The 21,680-nt window shown below is 35.2% G+C and overlaps 1 protein-coding gene across 2 annotated transcripts in view; it reads right to left on the reverse strand.

The window, feature by feature from the left end:
* Positions 1 to 364: 364 nt before the first annotated feature.
* The window catches only part of CDC14A (cell division cycle 14A), a 44,960-nt gene continuing 23,644 nt past the window's right edge, over positions 365 to 21,680 (reverse strand). Inside the window, exons 6-16 of one of the 2 annotated variants that reach the window (XM_026037935.1) lie at positions 20,080 to 20,146; positions 17,769 to 17,831; positions 14,964 to 15,051; positions 13,743 to 13,973; positions 12,204 to 12,342; positions 11,516 to 11,675; positions 10,614 to 10,729; positions 10,236 to 10,283; positions 9,018 to 9,146; positions 7,817 to 8,141; positions 365 to 602 (exon numbers count right to left, since the gene is read on the reverse strand). In XM_026037935.1, coding sequence (XP_025893720.1) covers positions 573 to 602; positions 7,817 to 8,141; positions 9,018 to 9,146; positions 10,236 to 10,283; positions 10,614 to 10,729; positions 11,516 to 11,675; positions 12,204 to 12,342; positions 13,743 to 13,973; positions 14,964 to 15,051; positions 17,769 to 17,831; positions 20,080 to 20,146 — 1,396 coding nt within the window. In that variant the 3' untranslated portion in view covers positions 365 to 572. The remainder of the gene's footprint in view (positions 603 to 7,816; positions 8,142 to 9,017; positions 9,147 to 10,235; positions 10,284 to 10,613; positions 10,730 to 11,515; positions 11,676 to 12,203; positions 12,343 to 13,742; positions 13,974 to 14,963; positions 15,052 to 17,768; positions 17,832 to 20,079; positions 20,147 to 21,680) is intronic. The other variant, XM_026037934.1, reaches the window with a different exon arrangement.

Below are 21,680 nucleotides of genomic sequence, written 5' to 3' on the forward strand. Positions count from 1 at the left end.
CTCYCACTAGTTCGACTTCTGTTAAGTTACCATGAGACCAACTAGTGAAAGAGTAATTACATTAGGCTTTAAGCAATAATGACGGGCCGGTAAGACAAACATCTTCTTGCTCATAAAAAGAACTTTCCATATCTTATAGAAAAAGACCTAAAACTTCATTAAAATACGCATTTTGGTAGCAAGGAATCAAAGAACACTAAATTAAAATATATTCTAATTTTGTACATAATTATATATTGCTTAACAAAATAGTCTCTTAATACATACATATTTTAACACTGTACACAAGTTATAAATGTATTAAACTCATTAGAAATATTTTCAAGCTGACTCAGCATTAAAATTTTAAGTTTGTATATAACACAGGCTAGTAATCTCCATAAATTCAACTTCAGTGCATCTGTAGTAGTCAGTAACCAGAAATTTCTGGCTGTTAAGAAGTTTTGTCTTGGTGTTGAAGATTTTAATATATCTTGGATCAAAGACGACTCAAGCAACTTTTCCTTTATCTCTTCTCCTTCACGATGGACTTAGGTTAAGGGCTCAAGAGGTTTCACCGAAGCAGCAAGGCTTTAGTACTGAACATATTCAGACTGAAGGGACTGTGCAGGGGAGAAACAGAAACTGATTAAAACTCAGAGTGTTCATACTTGCATAGAATATATATTTTGCACTAAAATGTAAGAGGAAGAGACAGAAGGAAAATCAAGAGAGTTGAATAAAGGGGAAAGAAATTTGATAATCCGTGTACATATGCAGAATGCAATAAAATACAAGTAATTCAAAAACTGGATACAGTAAAGTCCACCAGCTTTTCTGTATTCTCACTTACTTCCCAAAATAATTTCTAAAAATTCTTGATTAAAGTTTTACACATCCCTTAAAACCCAGACAATACCAAAGCCTTTGGGAAACGGTATGACTGCAATTACTGTAACTGAAATGCTTTCATTTCTCCTGAACAGTAAGAACGAAAGTGCTGGTATAGAAACAGAGCATAGAGCAACATGTTGATTCAGATAATCCACACAGGAAACATGTGTGATACAGCTAATCACTGAGGAAGAAATGACAGCACAATTAGGCATATAAATAACTTTAGGTTTAGTTAGGTTTAGTTACTAAGGAAACAAACAGATATGGAAGTGAAACTGTTGAAGCCAATGGTTGGTTTGGATTAGCAAAGAAAGTAAATGGATATAAGAGTTTTGCAGTTAAGACAATCTCTTCTACTGTCTTTGTTTCATAAACTCAGAATCACCATGAAATAGTCTATCATATTAAGACTATTTACCTCCACTCTGTACTCTAGTTCTGGATTATTAGCTCTGCTGACAGCATTTGTCAAGCTGTTTATTAGAAGTTTAAGACTGAGCCAGAAGGAATATCCCCTCATTAAATTCATTAATGAGCATCTAAAATTCCCTTGAGAAAGTCCCTTGAGGCCTTCTCATTTTCAAAAGTGTATTTTAACAATGATGCCTGTTTATTAGTTAAAACAATCTTTGAAATGGATCCCTGAAAACTCAATTCCAAAACAAGTTGATTAATAAACAACGGAATGCAGGAAATTTCATGATATACACTTGTGTGATTTGCAATGTAATATTACTTTGCAAGCTGGGATAGGTGCAAGATGACCAGCAAGTCCCGCACACTTCTGGTGCTCTCCGATTCAGGTGGCAACAGCTGGCAATGAGCTGGAACAGCCACTCCTCACGGCGCAGGCAGTAGGAACCAGAGTCTGTATTGGAATTTAAGTATGCCTACGTTCCGGAAATTAAACTGGAATTACTGAAATTATTAGAAATCCTTATTCTTCTCACAGGATGAGGTATACAAACATGGAAGAAAAATTAATGGCAACATATAAAAAGAACAAATATCCATGCAGCAGAGACTGGCTGAAAACACCAGACAGCTCATGTTGTTAATTTGGTACAGATGGGTAGGCTCTTTTTTTTTTTTGTTTTTGTTTTTGTTTTAAGATAAATGCACATTTCATAATATTTCCAGCCTAATACTAATCCTTTTCCACATAACCCTGATTTCTTACAATTTCAAAGTGTTTTCTGAACATAGAAAGAGGCCAAACTAAATGTAAGAAGCCTTTTTTTCCCCAGAATAAACTTAGTCGTTATAATTTCCATTGAAGTTCTTTCACTAAAAAGCAGGATGGCAGCTATAACAACTGAATTGTTGCAAAGGATGGGGACTAATTTTTAAATGTGAAAAATTAAAGCTGGAGGTGGATTTTGCTGGCTTCTGCAATTAAACCATTTGTGCTCTTACAACTTTTCATGTTGTTCAACAAGATGGACTGATGTTTCAAAGCCTGTAACTGTTTTGCTTCAGTTTTTTCCTTTCCACATTTACATACCTAGTTCCTGTTTGTGGTAACTCAAACTACTGCTCGCAGTTCTGAAAACTTTGTTAAAAACAAACACCTCAAGCCACCTTCACAGTCACACACAAATATTCAACATTATTTAAATAAAGAAAAAGGTTAAATAAAACAAAGCTGACTGCTGAACTACCATGAAAAGAGAATAAAAATATTTAAGGAAAAACTGTATTTGCAATCCTACAGCAATTCCATGCAGTGTCAAGCACTGCATTTTATACCAAATACTTGCCATTTAAGGTAACAACTAAGTATTAGATGGCTTTGCTACAATCAGCAAGTGCTGATCAAGGCCTGTTGACGTGACTGGAGAGATCGGATTTTTTTTTCCTTGTACTGTAGGAGRCACCCATAGACTCCTGGAAAGGAAAACAAGCCACAGATCTGTGCAGAGGCTTGAACTGAAGGCACCTGCATTAACTTCAGGACCAACTCAGCTGCAGTTTAACTCAAAAGGCACAACCTTACAGGACTTAGTGGTATTTGCTAGGGCTTGAACATGCACTTTTTCCCAAAYAGCAACAAAATTCTAACAGTATGTTGTGATTTTTAGATTCAAACTTTCATCTTTACTTGCAAAGAATTTAAAGTTTTTGACTATGCATCAACACTCACTAAAACATATGCTGTAACAAGAATTTTGCAGCATATGCATAGGCAAGAATGACTCTGAATACATGATAGCAACTAAAACGTTTAAAATTAACAACTTCTAATACTTCTATTATTTTAAACAAAACTTAACTATATATTCTGACAAGTGATAGACAAAAAGGAAGTTTATATTGAAAATTCATTTAAAATTATTTCTGTGTATATACATTACACTCAAGCTATCCTTTCATTAAGATTTATAGATCAGTAAGACTACTTTGTCTTTTTTTTTTTTTTGCAAAGACAGCGTTGCATTCACTAATGTTAATTAGCTATTAAGTAAAACTATCCTAGAGGCAGAAAGATCACRGACATGAATTTAAAGATATTGTTATACTTAATTTTTTGAATTTTTTTCTGTCTTGCCAGTTTCCATGACAGCTACAGAAGCATAAGGTGACTCATCTTAAAGCTATGCAGATGCATATCTTTCAGTGAAGATTTTTAAAGTGATGTTTAGCAATGTAATTATTTAATAATATAATAACGTATTTTATTTAGTAATGGAATTTTTTAATGGCTAGTGATATAACTATAGTGAAAATAAAAAAAAATTGTCAAAGTACCTTAAATGTGGCCATATTTGATAAAGTATTTCTACAAACTATAGATGACAGATTGTTTTATTTGAAAATTTGAGAAACTAGATATTTTCAAATACTTATTATTAGCTAGAATGGCAAGTTGTTGTATGAAAAATCAAGCCATCTGGTTCATCAGCATAACAGCTGATATTGATGGTACAATATAGATGAGAAGTTATAAAAAAAGTTACACTAATGAAGGAAAAAAAATAAGGAAAATATGGCTGACAAAACCGAGGAACTCCTGTCGGAACCAAACAATGGTCATGGTAACACATTTTTCAAAACAGACCAAAACACCAAACCAGAACCAAAAAACACCACACGCGCGCGCACACACACACACACACAAAAACAAAACACCCACACTGCACCCCACAATACTAAGTAACTAGGGGGGAGGGATGAAGGGAAAGCATTTGCATCACAGAAATGGAGATGTTGTTGATCTTCTCACTAATAAAGTTAAAGTGTATTCATTAGAGAAGAACAGTTATAGTCCTACCAGTCTTTAAAAGTTCCTGCACCACTCATGTCTACTAAGGAACTTCAGAAGAGAATATATTGTTGGATTTTAAGTCRAGTTTCTGTACAATTACAGATGGTTAGTGCCACATTAACACTGGAAAACAAGATTCAGCTTCTCAAATGAACAGGAAAGTAACTCCTATCATTCAAGMCCAGTCTGATGAGCAAGGATGAGAGGGCACACACGGGCACAGGCGTGTGCCCGTTAGCAGAGCGCAGGGCAGCACCCGCTGCAAACGCTGCTGCAGCAGGGTAACGTTCAGCTGAGCAGGCTGCGCCCCGTGCCCACAGCCAGCAGGGAGGTGGAAACCTTCATAAAGAGCCCTGCTGGTAACAGAATCACACCAGAACTACCAAGGCTTGTGCTATTCTCTCATTTTGTTCATGAGTTTAAGATCACTGCTAAAAATGGCCACAAATAAAAATATCTGGATGACAGCAGTTGAAGTGACAAGACAAAACAATCTTCCTTGGAAGGCTTATAGAATCCAGTAMAAGGGAAGTTTTAACATAGCAAAATGCAGAGCTCTACATAAAAGAACAAAGAATGGTGGCCATTAAACTCATATGAGAGGCAGCATCTTGCATAGGGAGAATTYTGTTTTTCCCCATGAACTTGCAGAGCATGATGTTTAAAAGGCCAACTCAAGACACTGCAGGATTTTCAGAAGCAGGACAGCACTGGGTAACAGTTTTCTGTACCTGAAGGGTAGGTGCTAAGATTGCTGCATCTGCTGCTTGAAAGTGCATGTTCGGAAACTGCAGAGGGCTGTAAAGCTACTGAAAGTGATCTTTGAGTCAAAGAAATTATCAAATAYGCAAAGAGTTTAATTTAAAAGACATCATTGGGATGACATTGGGATGACCACATAATGGTATTTTAGGCTAGGAAAAATATAAGGTAATAAAGAATTATAACAATGACATAATAAAGAGATAGAGAAAGTTTTTAGATTAAAAAAAGATTTTAAGTGTGACTGTACTTAACCAATGGAACACACTATCAAGAAAAGTGATCCATCTTCAAAATAGGTCACCAACAAGAAGGATCTGCATTAGCCAGTATATTATGTGCTATCAGACAAAGAGCAGGCACAGAGATAAGATAATCAAATAATCTCTAATTTGTCATCACAAGTACAAGCTCTGTAAGTGCACTCAGCACCTCAGTCAATGGTGGGTGAGCGCTAACAGCTCAGTGCATTAACATTGACTGCGACGGGGGCACGAGGCCAGCTGAAATGATGAATTCTCATGAGCCCTGTCAAGGTTTGGCTAGATGAGGAAAWGAGCCTGTTGCTTCTCCAGCAGCTTACATTATGGCCCTCAAAACCTCCCACTTACTGTGAACAGTGTCAGYTTGCTTTCCACAGCTGAGTCACATTACACACACAGCACTTCTCCCCTAGGGCTCTGTACAGGTGCACATATTTATACCAAAAACATGCAATTAAAACATGGAAGTATGGAAAAAACACCCCAATATTTACTACACAGGGTACAACAGAAGAGAACAGGTATGGACCTTGCAGAGAATTATTGGTCAAATATACCAAATAAACACATTCAAGGAGAAGAATCAAAATAGACACTATCACTTAACTGTTGAGCTCCATAATCATTTTCTCTCAATTTCAAAACTGACTCTGGTTCCAATATACTCCATTAAAGCCTCTATCACGCCTTCCTCTTTTAATGACTATATTTTTGTAAGCATGTTGGATGAAAAATGGGAATACCTAACAAAAATGGCTTTTCAGAATGACAAATCATGACTGACAGATTCCAGGCTGTGCCTTTATTCCAATATCCTCACCTTGCTGCGGAGCTTCTTCCTGGGTTCCCCCCCCCCTCCCCCATCTCTACACTTGGGCTTATTAAAACAAATTAATGTTTTTAACTAAAAATACTGTCATAGTACTGCTCTCAAATCAGATTTCTCATAATGAGGATGATTTTACATCTAACTTGGGAAGAAGCTAAATTATAAATAATCTCTCATGCAAATTCCACATAACACATGAAAAAAATATCAAATTCAACAGCTAAAGCATAATTTCATAAAACTAAACGGGTAAGATTATATTCAAGACATCCAAAACAAATAAGTTACTGGTGATGATTTTAAACTCAGGTTTAAACTAAATTTAAATGCAACATTAAACTCACTGATTTTAAAAATGTGCAATACTAACATTTATTTGCAGCTATGTTGTGATGAATAAGCTAAACATATTTGTAAAGAAACACTCTGAAAGCATCAAGGATTTTAGAAATATTTCAGGTCAAACAACCTAGCAAGGCAACTCTGCTCTTCCAGTGAAACTTTCCATCAAACTGATGCAGCTTCCATCAAACCAATACAGAACATCTAAACAGCACCACGTTCTTTCTCTTCCAGTTGCAAACAGTCAAATAATCAATAGCCTGTTATGGAAGTAACTTTCTATTGTTATCTATCCCCAAAGGAAGTGTAATTCATGCTTCCAAGTTAGAAATGTGGCTTCTGAACTATTAGAAGTGCCATGTACTAGCTGTTAATGAGGGAATATATCTTTCATTTCCTCATGAAAATACATTTAGAGGAGAATACAAAACACATGAACAATCTTTTTAGTTAGGACTTCCATCAGATACAGCAAGTGCATTCTGTTGGCTGTCTGTTAAGACAGACTCACCACACTGGAAAACAGCTATAGTAACGCTGAAGTAAGAAAAGGAATAGTATTTCCGAAGTTCATTCATATGATGGTTATTTTATTTCAGCAACTACAAATAGAAGTTAAAAAAAAAATATGAAGTGTCAGTACCACTAAACAAATTTACTAGTTTGATTAATTTCTTTCTTCATAACCAAACCTGCAGCAACTTTTATAATTAAAAGGACATCAGATCTTTGGATATCCAGATATTTTAAACTAGCTTTAGAAGCTTATATATGCTTACTTTTTCCACCCTAAAAATCAACATGCCATAACTTACTTTGTAACCTAGTCTGTCCTCTGGAGTTTTTTTTACAGAGACACTTTCAAGTGGCACTAAGCTGTCCATGTAGCTTTTTCAATGCAGATTTTTAAACAGAGAGGTGAGCATAAAATAACCTCTGGGCAAAGTTGCAACATCAAAGTTAAAATGTCGATAGTATCAGAAATACATTGCCTAAAAATACTTTTTATTCAGTGTTAGAAAACGTCTATATTTCAAGTCAAGTGGACTCAATTTTTAAGTGAGTCTTGTCCTTCAGAATGTAACATCTTCCACTCAGTATGACAAGTGCAAAAGTTTTTTTTTTTTTTTTGTTACTGTATGAAGATTAAGCTATATAGGAAACATAAAAGAACTATATTATGAGAGTCTAAAACAAAAGGTGGCAAAAAAAGAAGAAAAGGTATTATAGTTGGTTTAACTTTAGGAATTATTTATTTTCACAAAACCTCCATGATCTAGAAACTTGAAAGAGGCAGGRGACAAAAAAAGCAGCTGAAGTGATAGTTACTTAAAGTAATAGATAAAGGTGCTGTTAGGTCAGAAAGGGATCAGAAAGTTATGGTGGRTTACAAGTTTTGGGTGACAGCTTTTCTTGCAGAAGCAAGGAATGTAAGTACTGGTCAGATGCTTGAAAGGGCTTGTGTGTCTGTGAACTTACAGGAATTGATCGACTCAGGTATCGTGCTGGAGGAGTTGCAAGCCCCACAAAGGGTTGGTAGCTGCTGTACTCATCTGCCACGGCGCTGTGAGGACTGGTTTGGCTGCCCAGGTTGTTGCCACTACTGCTGCTTCTGTTGTACAAGTTGTTGTTCAGTTCATGGTTATTTCTGAGAGGCAGCTGCAAGCTGCCATTCAAGTGGCTGGAGATTTGGCTTACAGAAAAACCTGTCCTAGAGGACGATGATGTCAGTTTGCTCTCATCATCATCTGAAGCAGCACACAGGTTCCCTAGAGAACTGGCTAGTCTGGAGTTTATGGAAACGCTGAATGGAAAACACATGTGGGGAAAAAGATACACACAACGTATGTATAGATACATGAAAATTTAACAGACAATTCAGAAGACATTAGGGGAAATCACATGGACCATTCTGAAATACTTGACGTTTGCACACACCTTGACCTTTCCTTCTCTCAAACAAGGAAAACCAGAATTCTGTGTCAGGAGTTCCCAAATTTGGTATATTCAGGCACTATCACTGCCAGCTTCTACCTGTGTCCAACCCCACACGTGACAGACATGATATTAAAAGGTACAGGCAGCACATGATCCACACCTGATTTATTTTGTGAACATGTAACTGTTTGGGAACTTCTGTTGCTTAAGAGCCATAACATAAGACTACTCTTCAGATAATCAAGAATAAAATAGGATGTCTTAATACTTATTTTCAAGTAACATTTGTATCCAAAAGTTATTCAAAAATCACTTTTATTGTCCATAATTACTTGGTACAGTAGTAAGAATGGAATTAAATATCAATAACTCCAAGGTTCATAAAAATCATTAGCTACAACTCAGAATTATTTTGGGATTAATAGTATATAGAAATATTTTAACGTATTCTTACAGGTACATAAACTCAGATGAGTTAAAAACACACACACAMAAAAAAACTCAATGGTATAATACCATTTCTAAGTTGAAATAATCTCCTGCAAATCTTATACCAGGAGTTCCCTCTTTGATCTGCAAAAAGCTAACATTTAACTGTTAGAATAGCAAATCGTTTTGTAAGTAAATATAAGCTGTTCTACAACTACAAGCAGCAACCTCTTCGCAGATCAGAAACATATGGAAAAACATTATACTATATGGTAAGTATTTGTACCCCAATGGTAAAAAGGAAAACAAAAACCTTTTAAGATTTGAGGCTGAGGGTGTGGAGGATCGGTTAATTCTTTTTGCAGAAGGTGAAATAGCTGCCATCACTCTGGAAGCCTTCAGRGGAGACATGGATCCTTCTGTACTACCTGAAGTATTCAGTCTAAAAGGATTRAAAAAGTAGAGTTTTAACGAGAAGCAAGATTATTGTAATTGAAATACCCASCCCAAACGTATAGTCTATGAATACTGACATTCAGAAGTGGGAATCTTATGTTTCAAATTAACTTTTTTCTAATTATCCTGTTCCCAGTTTTTCTCCTTGCTATATTATTTTACACTATTATAGGCTACTTCTCACCTTCATTAGGTTAAAAGAAGTGGGTTTTTTTGTTGTTGTTTTTTAAAAAAGGTAAATTGCATTTTTTCATTTACTACGAAAAAAATGGTTCTTGTGCTTATTATGCATGTGTAAGTAGAAATTCTTTAACTAACTTTCATGAAATAAAAAACATTCCCTTTTTCAAAGGACAGCAATAAAATTTTTGCAAGTTGCATAAAACAAACAGCTCTAAGGGTGACTCAGTGACTAAATTCTTCATATTTTCTTATAGATTTAAGTATGGTACACTGAGATACTCGAAAAACAGACATTCATAGGTGTTTAGGCTAATAAACTTAGAAATAATACCTTATCAATAATAAACTTTAATAAACCAATATCTTATCAGTAGTGTGAAATTCTCTCCATCCTTAGACTGGAATATCATCATTATCGGCTCTTAGAGATAAAAGGCTTTTGCTATGAGACTAACTACAAGCACAGAAGGGATGATATTGAGGAGAGATGGATTTAATTCTGTGCTCAAAAAGGGTAAACAGAAGTCTTCTAAATTAGACTTCTCTAACCCATCTAAAAATACATGYTGCAATAAAACTAATTGTAAAATGTTTTCAATATTAAAATAGTTATCTTTATAAAGTGTTATATTCCATAATCTATTTTAAATTCAGTGATAAGAGAGCCCATTGGTTATAAAAGTGAGACTTTATGAGCTATTCACAGAGCTCTTATGTCACATTTTTACACTAAATCAAAGATGCTGTTTCCTGTCACTTCTAAGGAGTATTCTGAAGCTGCTAATCAGTCCAAGTGAATGAGTACAACACCAGGGCTGACAGTTCACAACTACAATTATATGCATTGAGAATAATTACTAAATACACTGGATAGTTTATTTCAAGTTAAYACCTGAGAGGCTGCGATATTGACCTGGTGTGCAGTTTCATTTCTTCCAGCCTAAAGAAACCAAAGCAGAAATTAATTTTTAAGTATGTATGCGTATGTCTTGAACCAATGTGTATTGAACCAAATTCTCTGAAGAATATTTTGTGAGGTACATAAGTTATAAAATGCTAGACAAGAACAGCTCTGAAGGACTTTTTTTTTTCTACTTTTACTGCTAAATAACTACTTTTCCTAAGGAGGAATACAGGAAATGAATTAATAAATGTGCAACATATAAATTTCTACTGCTACTAAGAATGTCGTACAACGTCCTTAAAACAAGACCATATACTAGTTAAAAAAAATCAGACAGGACAGACTGAATTTAGAGCTGCAAACTACCTGAGAGCTCCAGTTGTCGCAGAACGTGGCTGTCTCCGACTTTTTAAGGCACGAAGTTTATCTCCCTGTGTCATGCCATTCTTTGCTTCCATATCTGCTTGGTCTACAGAATCATTCTGGAAAACATCAAATATGCAAAGAAAAATACAGAATATATAAGTGCACACTGCAGTTTTGAAACAGAGTGTCTCTGAGTGCAGAGATTAATACTTAAAAGTTAATCGTACAATCTTCTATACTTGTTTGGGTGGTATTCTGCCTTTGCTTAGCTCCAATGAAGTTAATGAGTACAAGCTCACTCATTCACAGATGCCTTCTGCAAAATCCAATCTCAAATTCTGTTCAAAATGATCTAGTCTAGTATCAGAATATATAAAAAAGATCTTAATTCTGTTTTTATGGAACTTGAATTCCAACTCTATATTACATCACTATTTTTAAGATTGTTAATATGAAGGGGAGTGCAGCATGAAATTGTGATATGCGGAAGCAAAAAAAAAAAAAAAAATACTAACAGTATGTTCTGCAACAGAAACTAAAACAACTTCCTAAACTACCAAAAGGAGGGTGGGGGGGGAAACGGGAGGAAAACGATTTTCTTCTTCTTCCTCCACTTTTCCATAAATACTTGAAACCCTGAACAAACGACTTGCAATATTGCAACCTGCTGAATTTTGTGAAAAACTTTTATCGTTTTTTCTAATTAAGATCCGTTCTTCAAAAAGAAAAATGGAACAGTCTAGCTGTGAAAAAGCAATCCAATACAAATATAATTCTAACAGAGAAAAATCTAAAAGTGATCTATAGCTTTTTTTTTTTTTTAATGTACACACATACACTCGTATATAAAAACATCATCTCTGCACATCCCTGCTTGTGAGATTTTTCCTTTGAAAACTTACCTCCCCATATTGATCCAATTCCTGTAATTTATTAAAGCTGCCACTGATTGAAATGTCATCCAAACCAGAGAGAACCCTGCTCACATTTCCATCATCAGCTACGCATTGTTTCTGTTTCGATCGGATGAGGTCTCCCTGCAGCCACAACATCGCTTGCTTCCTGTCAGAGAGGAAAACTAGGTTATGTCAGTACATTTTATACACAGATAAAAACAATGAGGAAATACACCACGCTTTCAAACTGCCAACATTTGAACTATCTATATCTCTTCTTCAGTGGAGAATGCAAAATCTGCAGGAATATCACAAAAAATATCATTTGGAATGGCAAAAGGATCACTTAGCTTAAAATAAATACTAAAAACGCRCACAAAATAATAATGTACTTCTAATGAGCAGAATGCGCTGTAGAACTGTAGAATATTGTGCAGTATATTACTGGAAGCATGAGTATTGTATATAGAAGCATTCTGCAGAGAAGTTGCAGCTGATCTGCACAGCAGAGCTGGCCATAATCAAGTGAAGTGCAGGACTAAACCATCAGCTTTCAGGAAGCAGAACATTATACTCCTCAGACACATGGTAAAAATGACCATTATTTGTTACAATAGCCATCCGGTAAATAAGTTAAGATGAAGACAGATGTAAAGAAAGAGTTGATTTCTAGTAACAAAGAGGATATACGCACTCTTCCAAGAAGTGTTGCTGGGGACCTATAATAGAGCCTGGTCGGCATATTCTTATCCAAGCAATGGCTTCAGCATGCGTGAACCTGTAGTGCTTCATTATGTAGCAGGCGATGAGTGTTCCCGTTCTCCCCAGGCCAGCTACAGGAACACATATTCGGACACAGAAATCATGCACGTTACCTTCATGTTACATAATCACGCACAAAATCATGAGCTCATAATTATCAAATTAATTTTCRTTATGGCTTATGAGAATGCAGCAGAAGTTAGTAGAACTTAGAATGCACAGGAGTGATCATCCTTATTTATGTAATTCGACTTCAAAAAATTTAAGCTTCACGTTAAAGCTGTGGAAATGCTGAATAAGAGTTTCATCTTTGTAAATCTAGTCACAACCAAGCAAATAAAAGGACCCTTGTGCAAACGTCAAGATGCATAATTTCCAAGTCAAAAATAAATATGTGGAAATACGTGTGCAACTTTTACTACCTTACTGGCTCGCTTTTTTTGAATCAGATTTAGTATAAATGAGAACTTATGTGACACAAAAAGGAATGCAGCTTGCAGATAAGATTACTAAAAAGCTGTACTATGCTAAGTACATGTCCAAGTAAGAAAATCATGTCAGAAAAGCACAGGTAACATCTACCAAGTGCAAAATTTTAACATACATCTGTTCCTTCCTGCAAGCTTCTGCTAATATGCAAGCGCCTTCTATAGTGACTGTTTGCATTAAACCTCAGAAACTTTTGCATTTGCTCCTTAGAAAAGTGATTTATGGTACACAAGTTGTGCTTAAAACACTTTTGTAACAAAGTACAAGAACACTGTGGCAAATCTATAATTTAAATTATGTTTATGTCAAATAGGAAACAGTCATYTCATTAATACCACAAGTTTGGGATTCTTGCTTCACTAAAATCTTGAGAGTAAATCATCATCTTTACATTTGACAGATTTACATTAGAACATCATTCTTCTTCAGAGAAGAAATGGTGAATGAATAGCATTACTTTGTTTCAGATCAGCAAATCATTTGTCTCTACAATGCCCCTACACAATGCTACTGAAATAAAGCAAGCTGTACTCTTCAGAGTCTTTGTTATCCCTCCTTGGCTATGCATATTTTGCATATTTTCTGAAAAAGGCTGGTTAAAAACATTAGCACCAGCTTAAAATGGGGTAGTCATGAACAGGAAGATTTAAAAACATGAAGAAAACCTTTTAGTCTTCAACGTATCCTAGCCAATTATTAAAATGCTGGGTGTGAAAGCATAATGCAAGAGAAATTTCTGTCAACTGAAACCCACACCATTCCACAAAATTAAGAAAAACAAACAACGCACAACAGATTGTCACATGCCTTGAGGAGAAGGGTGTAGGCCTAAAAAATTTAATATGTACATGAATATATCAAGCATTTGTTATACAGTTAGTCACATATTGTAAAGTAGTACTACTTTCAAAACCAGGAGGCTTTTTCCATTTTTTTTTTCCCTGGAATAACTTCAATCTGAACAATAAACCAGTGAACATACCTTTACAATGGACAGCAATAGCACCCTCAGCATTCTCGCAGATGTTCAAGAACCTCTGAACTATACTGTCGCTTGGAGTGCTTCCATCTATGAAGAATAGGTCAAAATGCTCAAAACCTGCATCAATAAAGCGCTTTGCCTCATAGATTTTTTTGTTTAGTCTTATGATTGATGTGATATTATGTTTCTTGAAATAGGGAAAGTAGGCTTCAGGTGCATGAAGAGGATAGCCTATAAAAAAAATTAAAGCAAAACAGCTTACAACAAATAAAACATTTCAGGTAATTACCAAAATCCCTCCCCAAACATCTTAAAGAATGTTAAACTGTTCTAATACTACAAATGGTTTACTATCTTATTCAAAACAATACACAGACATTCAAAACAAAACATAAATTGTCCATAAAATGCTATCATAAACACCTGCATAAAAATAAATAAATAGTGCATGATACATCTGAAGCATTACACAGTAACCTGCTTAGCTCACTGTCCTGGACAACTAGGAACTACTTAAGAACAGCTACTATCTACAAATCTGTAGATTCGTACTATCTACAAATCAATCTGCAGATCACAAGGCTCAGGAGGATACTTTAAGAGAAATTTCAAGGAGAAGCTAGATTGGTGATCTATAGCATAAACAAGAAGAGTAGCTGAAGAAAAGATATTTTGGAGATATTCTTCCTCCATCATGAAATWAAAAAAAGCCTTAGTGTCTTGATTCAGTGAAGACAGAAATGATTTTTTAAGAGTTCAGAAAGTTCAGTAGAGTGAAAATAAGGGAAACTAATGCTGTTATCAACAGACCTGTACTTTAACTACTACCTTTCCCCCCACACCTCGCTTTTTTTGTTCGTTTGTTTGGATAAATATTTATCTTTAGTCTTGCGAAGAAGCATGCAGCTTTATTACGAGACTCTCAACACATTTTCATTTACGTTTTTACATGTAGTGTCTTCAATTCTGAGTATTTATCATATCAGTGGTCTGGACCTATGTTTCTCTGGTGCATTGTCCCTAATGGAATGTCAAGGACTGTTACAGGAGAAATCTGGAATTTAGCTGTATGAGCTTATATAAAATACACTGCACAAAGATTTTTGAAGAATAAGCCTTCCCTAAGTCATTGCTTTTTGCTTATTTGCTATAAATATTTAACTTGTTGAAAATAAGACTGAAAAATAATATTAAGATGTGTATTAGCACAATGCAACGTACCATTTTCAATTTTGCTTTTTGGGTGTGGTCCACTAAATGCTAAAAATTTTGCTGGAATAATCCAGTTGAAGTCACCATTTTCTACTCGCTAGGAAAAATTCAGGAGAGAGAAAGAGAAAGAAAGGAAAACATTTTAATATCAAAGTGATTAACTTCAAAAAAAGTATTAAGCATGTTTAAAAATCCATTCTTACATGTAACACATATGGAAGAAGTTAACTCACCATAAGCTATTTTCCATAACTATGGCTACCCTCCCCATCTCAAGCCCTCATCTTTCATAAGATTTTCAAATAAAAGCAAAAAGATCCCATTACCTAAAATATTTCTCCCTGAGAGCATTCAGAATTTCAGTTATGAGCTCCTACTCATAACAGCACTGGTAAACACCAGTGTTCTTATATGTTTTAGTGAAGAACCTAGAAAAATGTACCAGCTTACAAAAAATAAATAAAAATAAAAAAGAGAGACCAACTAGCCTTCAAAACAATTATAATTTCCACATAGAAACAAGCTCACAGCTTGCCTTAGTAATCACAAAAACATACATATAAATCAGGTTAAAAGAGGGAAAGTGTTTTGTTGTTGGTTTTTACATGAAGCGCATTCATTCCTAATTTGGCAACGTACTCTCAACGTGACATTTAAGGACATGGCACTTGGATCTACAGCATTATGAAGCCTGGTGGTTTTAGTTCTCAGCACAAGTGCCCTAATGAGCAAAGGGTTCTGATAATGGACATGACTGTAGCCAGTTCATCAGCTTTTTGCCAACTATCCCCATTAGGCCTGTTCCCAACATCCTCACGTGGTGCTTGCGTAATGAGCAGTGACCTGACTCGCGCTGCCAAGTCAGAAAAAGGAAAAGAAAAAACAAACCCAAATTCCCCAAGCTTGCACTGGCAACTGCAGGCTCCGTAGATTAGCATCTCCCTCCCATTCCAATAAAAGTCCTGTTCAGCAAGTTAAAAAGCACACTTTTTTAAAAAAAAAGTTGTAAAGCTTGTTTGTATTTACATGAGTTGTGATAATTTTTTTATCCTATCTGAACAAGACACATTCAGCACTGTATATAAATGACACTGTTAAAAATTAGAGAAAAGACAGACACTGAGAAAATATTTTGCATCTAATCCAACAAAAGGAGAATTAGCTGCCTCAATATTGGAAGCCGAACTATAAATATGAAACTGAGTTTTCTGTAGCTTGCTCCCTTAACTCTTACAAAAGATTTTGATGACTATAAATCTCAAGGCCTAACACAGGAAACCCGAGGACATTTACACTTTTAGAACTATATAGCACAGGACATACCTAAACGTACAAAACTAATCTATATGTGTCTTGGAGGTAGAGAACAAACAATCTAACCACCAAGGACTATTACCGTAACTAGAAATCCATCTCAAATAATTAAATTAAGAATAACGATATGTTAAAGAACATCTATTACAATCAGTAATTACAGTACAAGCTTCTAAGCTATAAACTGTTTTTCCTCCATTTTTCTCATGCTTTTCCCCCTCTTTCTTGAGCATTTATAAAGCATTTCCTGCAGCCATGTGTGCTTAAGTGACACAAGTGAGAAATGAGTAGTTCAGTGTGTACAAACAGAACTGTTACCTAGCAAATACTATGTAGACAAGTAGGAGAGCAAGTATCCCTAAAACTTGCTAGGTGTTAGATACATTCAACTTAAGGTGACAAATTTAAAAACTGACATTTCCAGGCTAATGAAATACATTTATTTTCATCAATTCCAAGCTTTCTGGAAACACCAATAGAGGGGGAGTTGGGGAAGAATGGTTACAATTAAATAATTTTAATCTTTAAAAATACAGCATTTATTACATATTTAAATAATACATATCTACCCTGTGTATCCTTCTTGCTTACCAGTGCAATTACAAGGGTTTCTAGGAGTTCCAAGAAAAGTTTCAATACAACTAACGTGGCTATTTCTGCATTTATGAACCTTTTCCTTCCTTTGAGGTGCAGAAATGGTGGGGAAAGACCATGCAGCTCTTCCAGACCAGAGACGTAAACTCCCATCGAGCCAGGACTTCCTCTGGCCAGAGCCCAGATCATAGCATAGGGCTGCTTTAAAGATTCTCTGCAGCAACAGAGCTTGAAACAATCACCTGCTGCTTGACTACAGAGGCAGGACAACTTACAGGGTTTAGGTCTGCAAGTTACAGAACATGGTTCTAGAGACACCCAGAGCTTTTGCTCTTCAACGTTGGGCAGGCTGGCAGAGCAACAGACAACTGCTGTCAGCTTTTGGGGACTCCATTAGCAAGACATTTCGGATGTATTTTCACTACTACAATCTCCATATAATAATACTGAAAGAGCTCAGAAATTGCTGAACTTACCTACCATCAAAAAAAGTTTCTATATTTGAGGCTAATAGCACCTTAAGAAGCAACTATGCAAGCCCGAGGCAGCTATGCTGTTCTGTACATCAGCTAAGAGATTTTTTGTCATGATACTGAGATTTTCTTGAGTCATGATATATCAGAAAGGCTAGGAGGAAAAAAAGCTTAATTTCATTATAGCATGAAGGCACTTAAATAGCAAGAATTCAGATACTCACCTTTCATGCACACAGCTTGGTATTAGTATGAAAGCTGCTAGGAATATCTAACCAAGAAAAAATTGCTTTTGTGTGCATACATTATATACAAACATTAGTTTTTACTTGAATTGCAGTGTTTTTCTAGTATGTTTTAGGTTGTGGGAAACTGGGTATTCCAACTCATTAAGTAAACTAAACATATTTAATTCAATATTAGATATACAAACCTCATAGTGTTCATACTCATCCACATCAAATGTCTTAAAGTCAAAAAATCCATGCTGCAAGGCCTAAAAGGCAACAAGGGGTCAGTTTATTTTTAGGTATGACATGTAATCCCTGTTTATAATACTGTTCTTGATAAGCAAAACTAAATAATTACAGGTACAAACATTAAGACAACATTAAATTTTACACAGAGGAACAACACAGACAAAACACTACAACAATGGCAATAAAGCATCTCAGTTTCCTTATTACTCCTCCATAAAGATGTTAAGATGGGGCATAAGTTTGCAGTCTATTACTTAAATCATAAAATTGACTCTCTCCTGAATGTGCTTTCTAAAAAGGCAGATTATAAAAGTTAAAAGCAATTCCCTTTTTGTTGTATACTCAATCTTTTTTCTTTAAAATGCTGAATCCATTTTAATGCAGTTGGCCTTACAACAGAAAATTAGTTTTATATTTTGAAATACGATATTCAGATGTTATCGTCATAATATTCAGGCAAAATGGCATAAGATCACAAGATAGTGGCTATACATAGTATTGTAATTTCTTCTTAATATTTTCTAACATAACTCACTAATAGAATGAAACTAACATGACAAAAGATTGACTAAAGAACTTAAAGTTATGTACTGTACTTGATTACTGCACTATGAAATATTGCAAACTAAATATTTGCACATAATCATCTTAAGAGCTAAATTATGAACTGCACAAGTTTCTTCTATGGACTAGGTGAAGTAAATTTCTGCAGCATATATTTACACCAAGTCTGCCACATTCTGAGAAGTACAGACATTGCACAATATTGTGGGATTGGGTGTGTTGAAAACAGACCACATACCTATCATTTCAAATAACATTAAAAATTGCCACTTTTTGCTACACATTTTTTTTTTTTTTTTTAAAGGGGCAGAACAAGAAGAATTTCCTTATAAGTGACACAGGCTCAATATTGAACTTGCCATAAAAATAAAGATTCTGAAAGGTTGGTTGGGAAAGCAGGTTTAGAAAACATGTCTTGCTGGCCATACCTCAAAATTGTCTCAGTCACTGGAATTACATGTATGGTGATATATGCACACATGGCAAATTTACACAGATAACCCAAGATTTTACTTTATGAGAAGAGATGGTTTCTATTGGATGTGTTTTTATTTCTATAGGTAAATTGGGCAAAAAAGTCAGTATTAAATTTAATGGGAAAAAGAATGATTTACAGAGTTTTTTCACATGTTACAATAAGTTACTGTAAATTCACAAGCGTTTAAGATCTGTAAAAAGCCTCACAAATTAATAGTAGTATTTTTAAYTAGCAGCTCCTTTCCTGCCCACATAGGATTAAAAATATTGAACATAAACTGCTATGTTCCAATTTTTAAAAAAATATTTGTCAAGTTAAGAACTTTAAGTGGTCCTTAAAAGATCTACTTGTACAAAAACACTTAATAATAACCTTCCCCCTTCATCAAGATTACTGCAAAGTTAAATGAGCAAAATTTGATCCTTGCCTATAGTATGAAGTACATACTAAAATAAGAATTGTCAATTCTTATGATGGGCTGTAAGATTTTTGAAAAAGCAACACAAAGTTAATTTTCTCCAGGATCCCCATCATGATATAATGTATTTGGCAATCTAAATTAGCTTTTAAACAAACTTTTTTTCAGTTTTAGTTTTCCACATTGTGCAAAAAACACAGTTGGAATTTGTAAGACTGAGAGAATGCAGTGCTTTCATTAGTAGCCAACTTGCTTAAGTGACATACCAAAACACTAGTAAAGTTACATTAGTTTCCCTTCTTTTTAAGCAGTTTTGTAAAGATTAGTGTATCAAACACCTTAAATACGAGACCAAGTAGGGGCCAGAACTGCATGAAAATTGTGCTCAGATTAAATCACAAGAACCTCAGGTGAGACAGACATCTGAGATATTAACCTACGTTCCTCCCCACCATCAATGTTTAAACACTATTTATCAGCGTATCGAAGGCACTATCTTGGCCTCCTGGCCTGGGAGCCCCACCCCAGCACCCGGGTGTGTTTGCATGTTGGAACGTGGCAGGTGAACTTTGGAAATCRGCAGGAGCTCCATGCCAGCTGGGTAAAATGTCACCTTCTCCCMCTGTCACAATTCAAAACACAGGTCTCAGTAACTTAGGCTTCATGGCAGCTAGTTATTAGCTATATACTAGTTATTCACACACATCCTGCTTTGAATGCATATTTTTGTATGTATTTAGAGTATTTTGCCTCATTATTTTAACAGCTAACTTAAACCTGTTTGGCTAAGCAGAAGTGTCATTACCTTATTTATTCCCTGTAAACAGTCCAAGATCGTGAGATTGTATGTGCAGTTCCCGAATGAAGCATCCCTATAAGTTTGATACAAATTAAACATACACAACATTATTTTTAATAAATTGGAGAAAGAAAGCACACAGTATGTTCTTCAAGTTATTCAATCCCATACAAGTCCTATGAATCAAAGTTCAAAGATGACATCTCTCTGCACTCAGCTAYGATAAAGCCCTCAACTAGAGAGGCTGCAGCTCAGTGTAAATAAATGCCATTAGAAACTGCACACTGATTTAGGTGCTCCTGTCCTAGCAAAAAACAAACAAACAGGCAGCTTTGCAGCCTCAGCTGCACTGTAATGACAGCAAAACTTCCYTAGCTGCTACGTTTTAACCAAGTTGAACTGTCTAACAGTGGAAGGAGAGCAGATCACTAACGTGGCTGTCACTTGGAGGCTCTCACTCCAATGCCCGACCGTAGAGGTGATTTGAATTAAACCAGATACAAGGAAATAGAGGATTCTTCTGACCTCCATTTTGCCACTAGGGAAATAGCATAATTTCTCTTTAAAGGATGAGASGGTTTTGCAAAAGCAAGACAATCAGGCAGTGTGAGACCTCAAACCACACCTACACAGCAAGTGTACTGTGGAAAAATGAAAAAGTTTATTTTTTAATTAAAATGCTTAAGGCCYGTTTGTATTTTAACAAAAATCCTGCCTTGGCAGGTTGTTTTCAAATCACTCACTGATGAAATCTCTTATAATTYTGCACTAAATGATCTTAATCAGAATGCAAAGACCTCCAGTTTATCAGCTCTGCAGTGTTTTAATCAAAATCACCTCAAATTCTCAGGACAARTCAGATCTCAGTAATGCACAATTGACTCAAGTGAATCTTACAATTCCTATTACTTGGACTGACTCCATAGATAGTCTTTTCAATTAACCAGTCTTCACAAAGTGTATTGAATAACAAAGTTGAAAGCTACAATTTCTTTGTAGTTGTCATATTATGGACAGGCCAATCCAGACCAGTTATTCATTACTAGCTATTCATTACGAAATACTCATCTACAATATCATAAAGTGAACATTTTAAAGTGTAAATACTTCTTTAAAAAACAAATCTAACAGGAAGGTTTCAAAAATGTAAAGCAGAAAGTATTTTAACACAACATATCTGTAAGATACTAACTTATTAAATTTGACAGAAAAAAATGAGGAAACAGATCATTGTGGCACAAAACAACTTCAGCAAGGCAAAATTTCTTAAAATTCTTAAAGATGGAAAGGGGAATATGTGTCTAAAAAAAGCTTTAAAAGCTGTAAATAGTTTTATGAGAGGGTTGACAGAAGTAACTTTATGGAGAAATACAAASGGAAGGTACAATGATGGCTGACTGTTTTAGATGTTATTTTTGATGCAGTAAGAATATAATTTTGATCCTTATTCATATGAACATAAAACTACTCCTTTAACATATAAAATATCTGATATTACAATATATAATACAACACAATACTGGGGTAAAAGGAAAAGCCATGTAAAGCAATAGGAGTTGCTCTAAAGGAGGGAAGATATAGAATTTGACCCAGATGCACTACTGCAC

The sequence above is a fragment of the Nothoprocta perdicaria genome, unplaced genomic scaffold (genome assembly GCF_003342845.1).
Source record: "Nothoprocta perdicaria isolate Ctin4 unplaced genomic scaffold, notPer1 scaffold_20, whole genome shotgun sequence".
NCBI classification, from domain to species: Eukaryota; Metazoa; Chordata; class Aves; order Tinamiformes; family Tinamidae; genus Nothoprocta; species Nothoprocta perdicaria.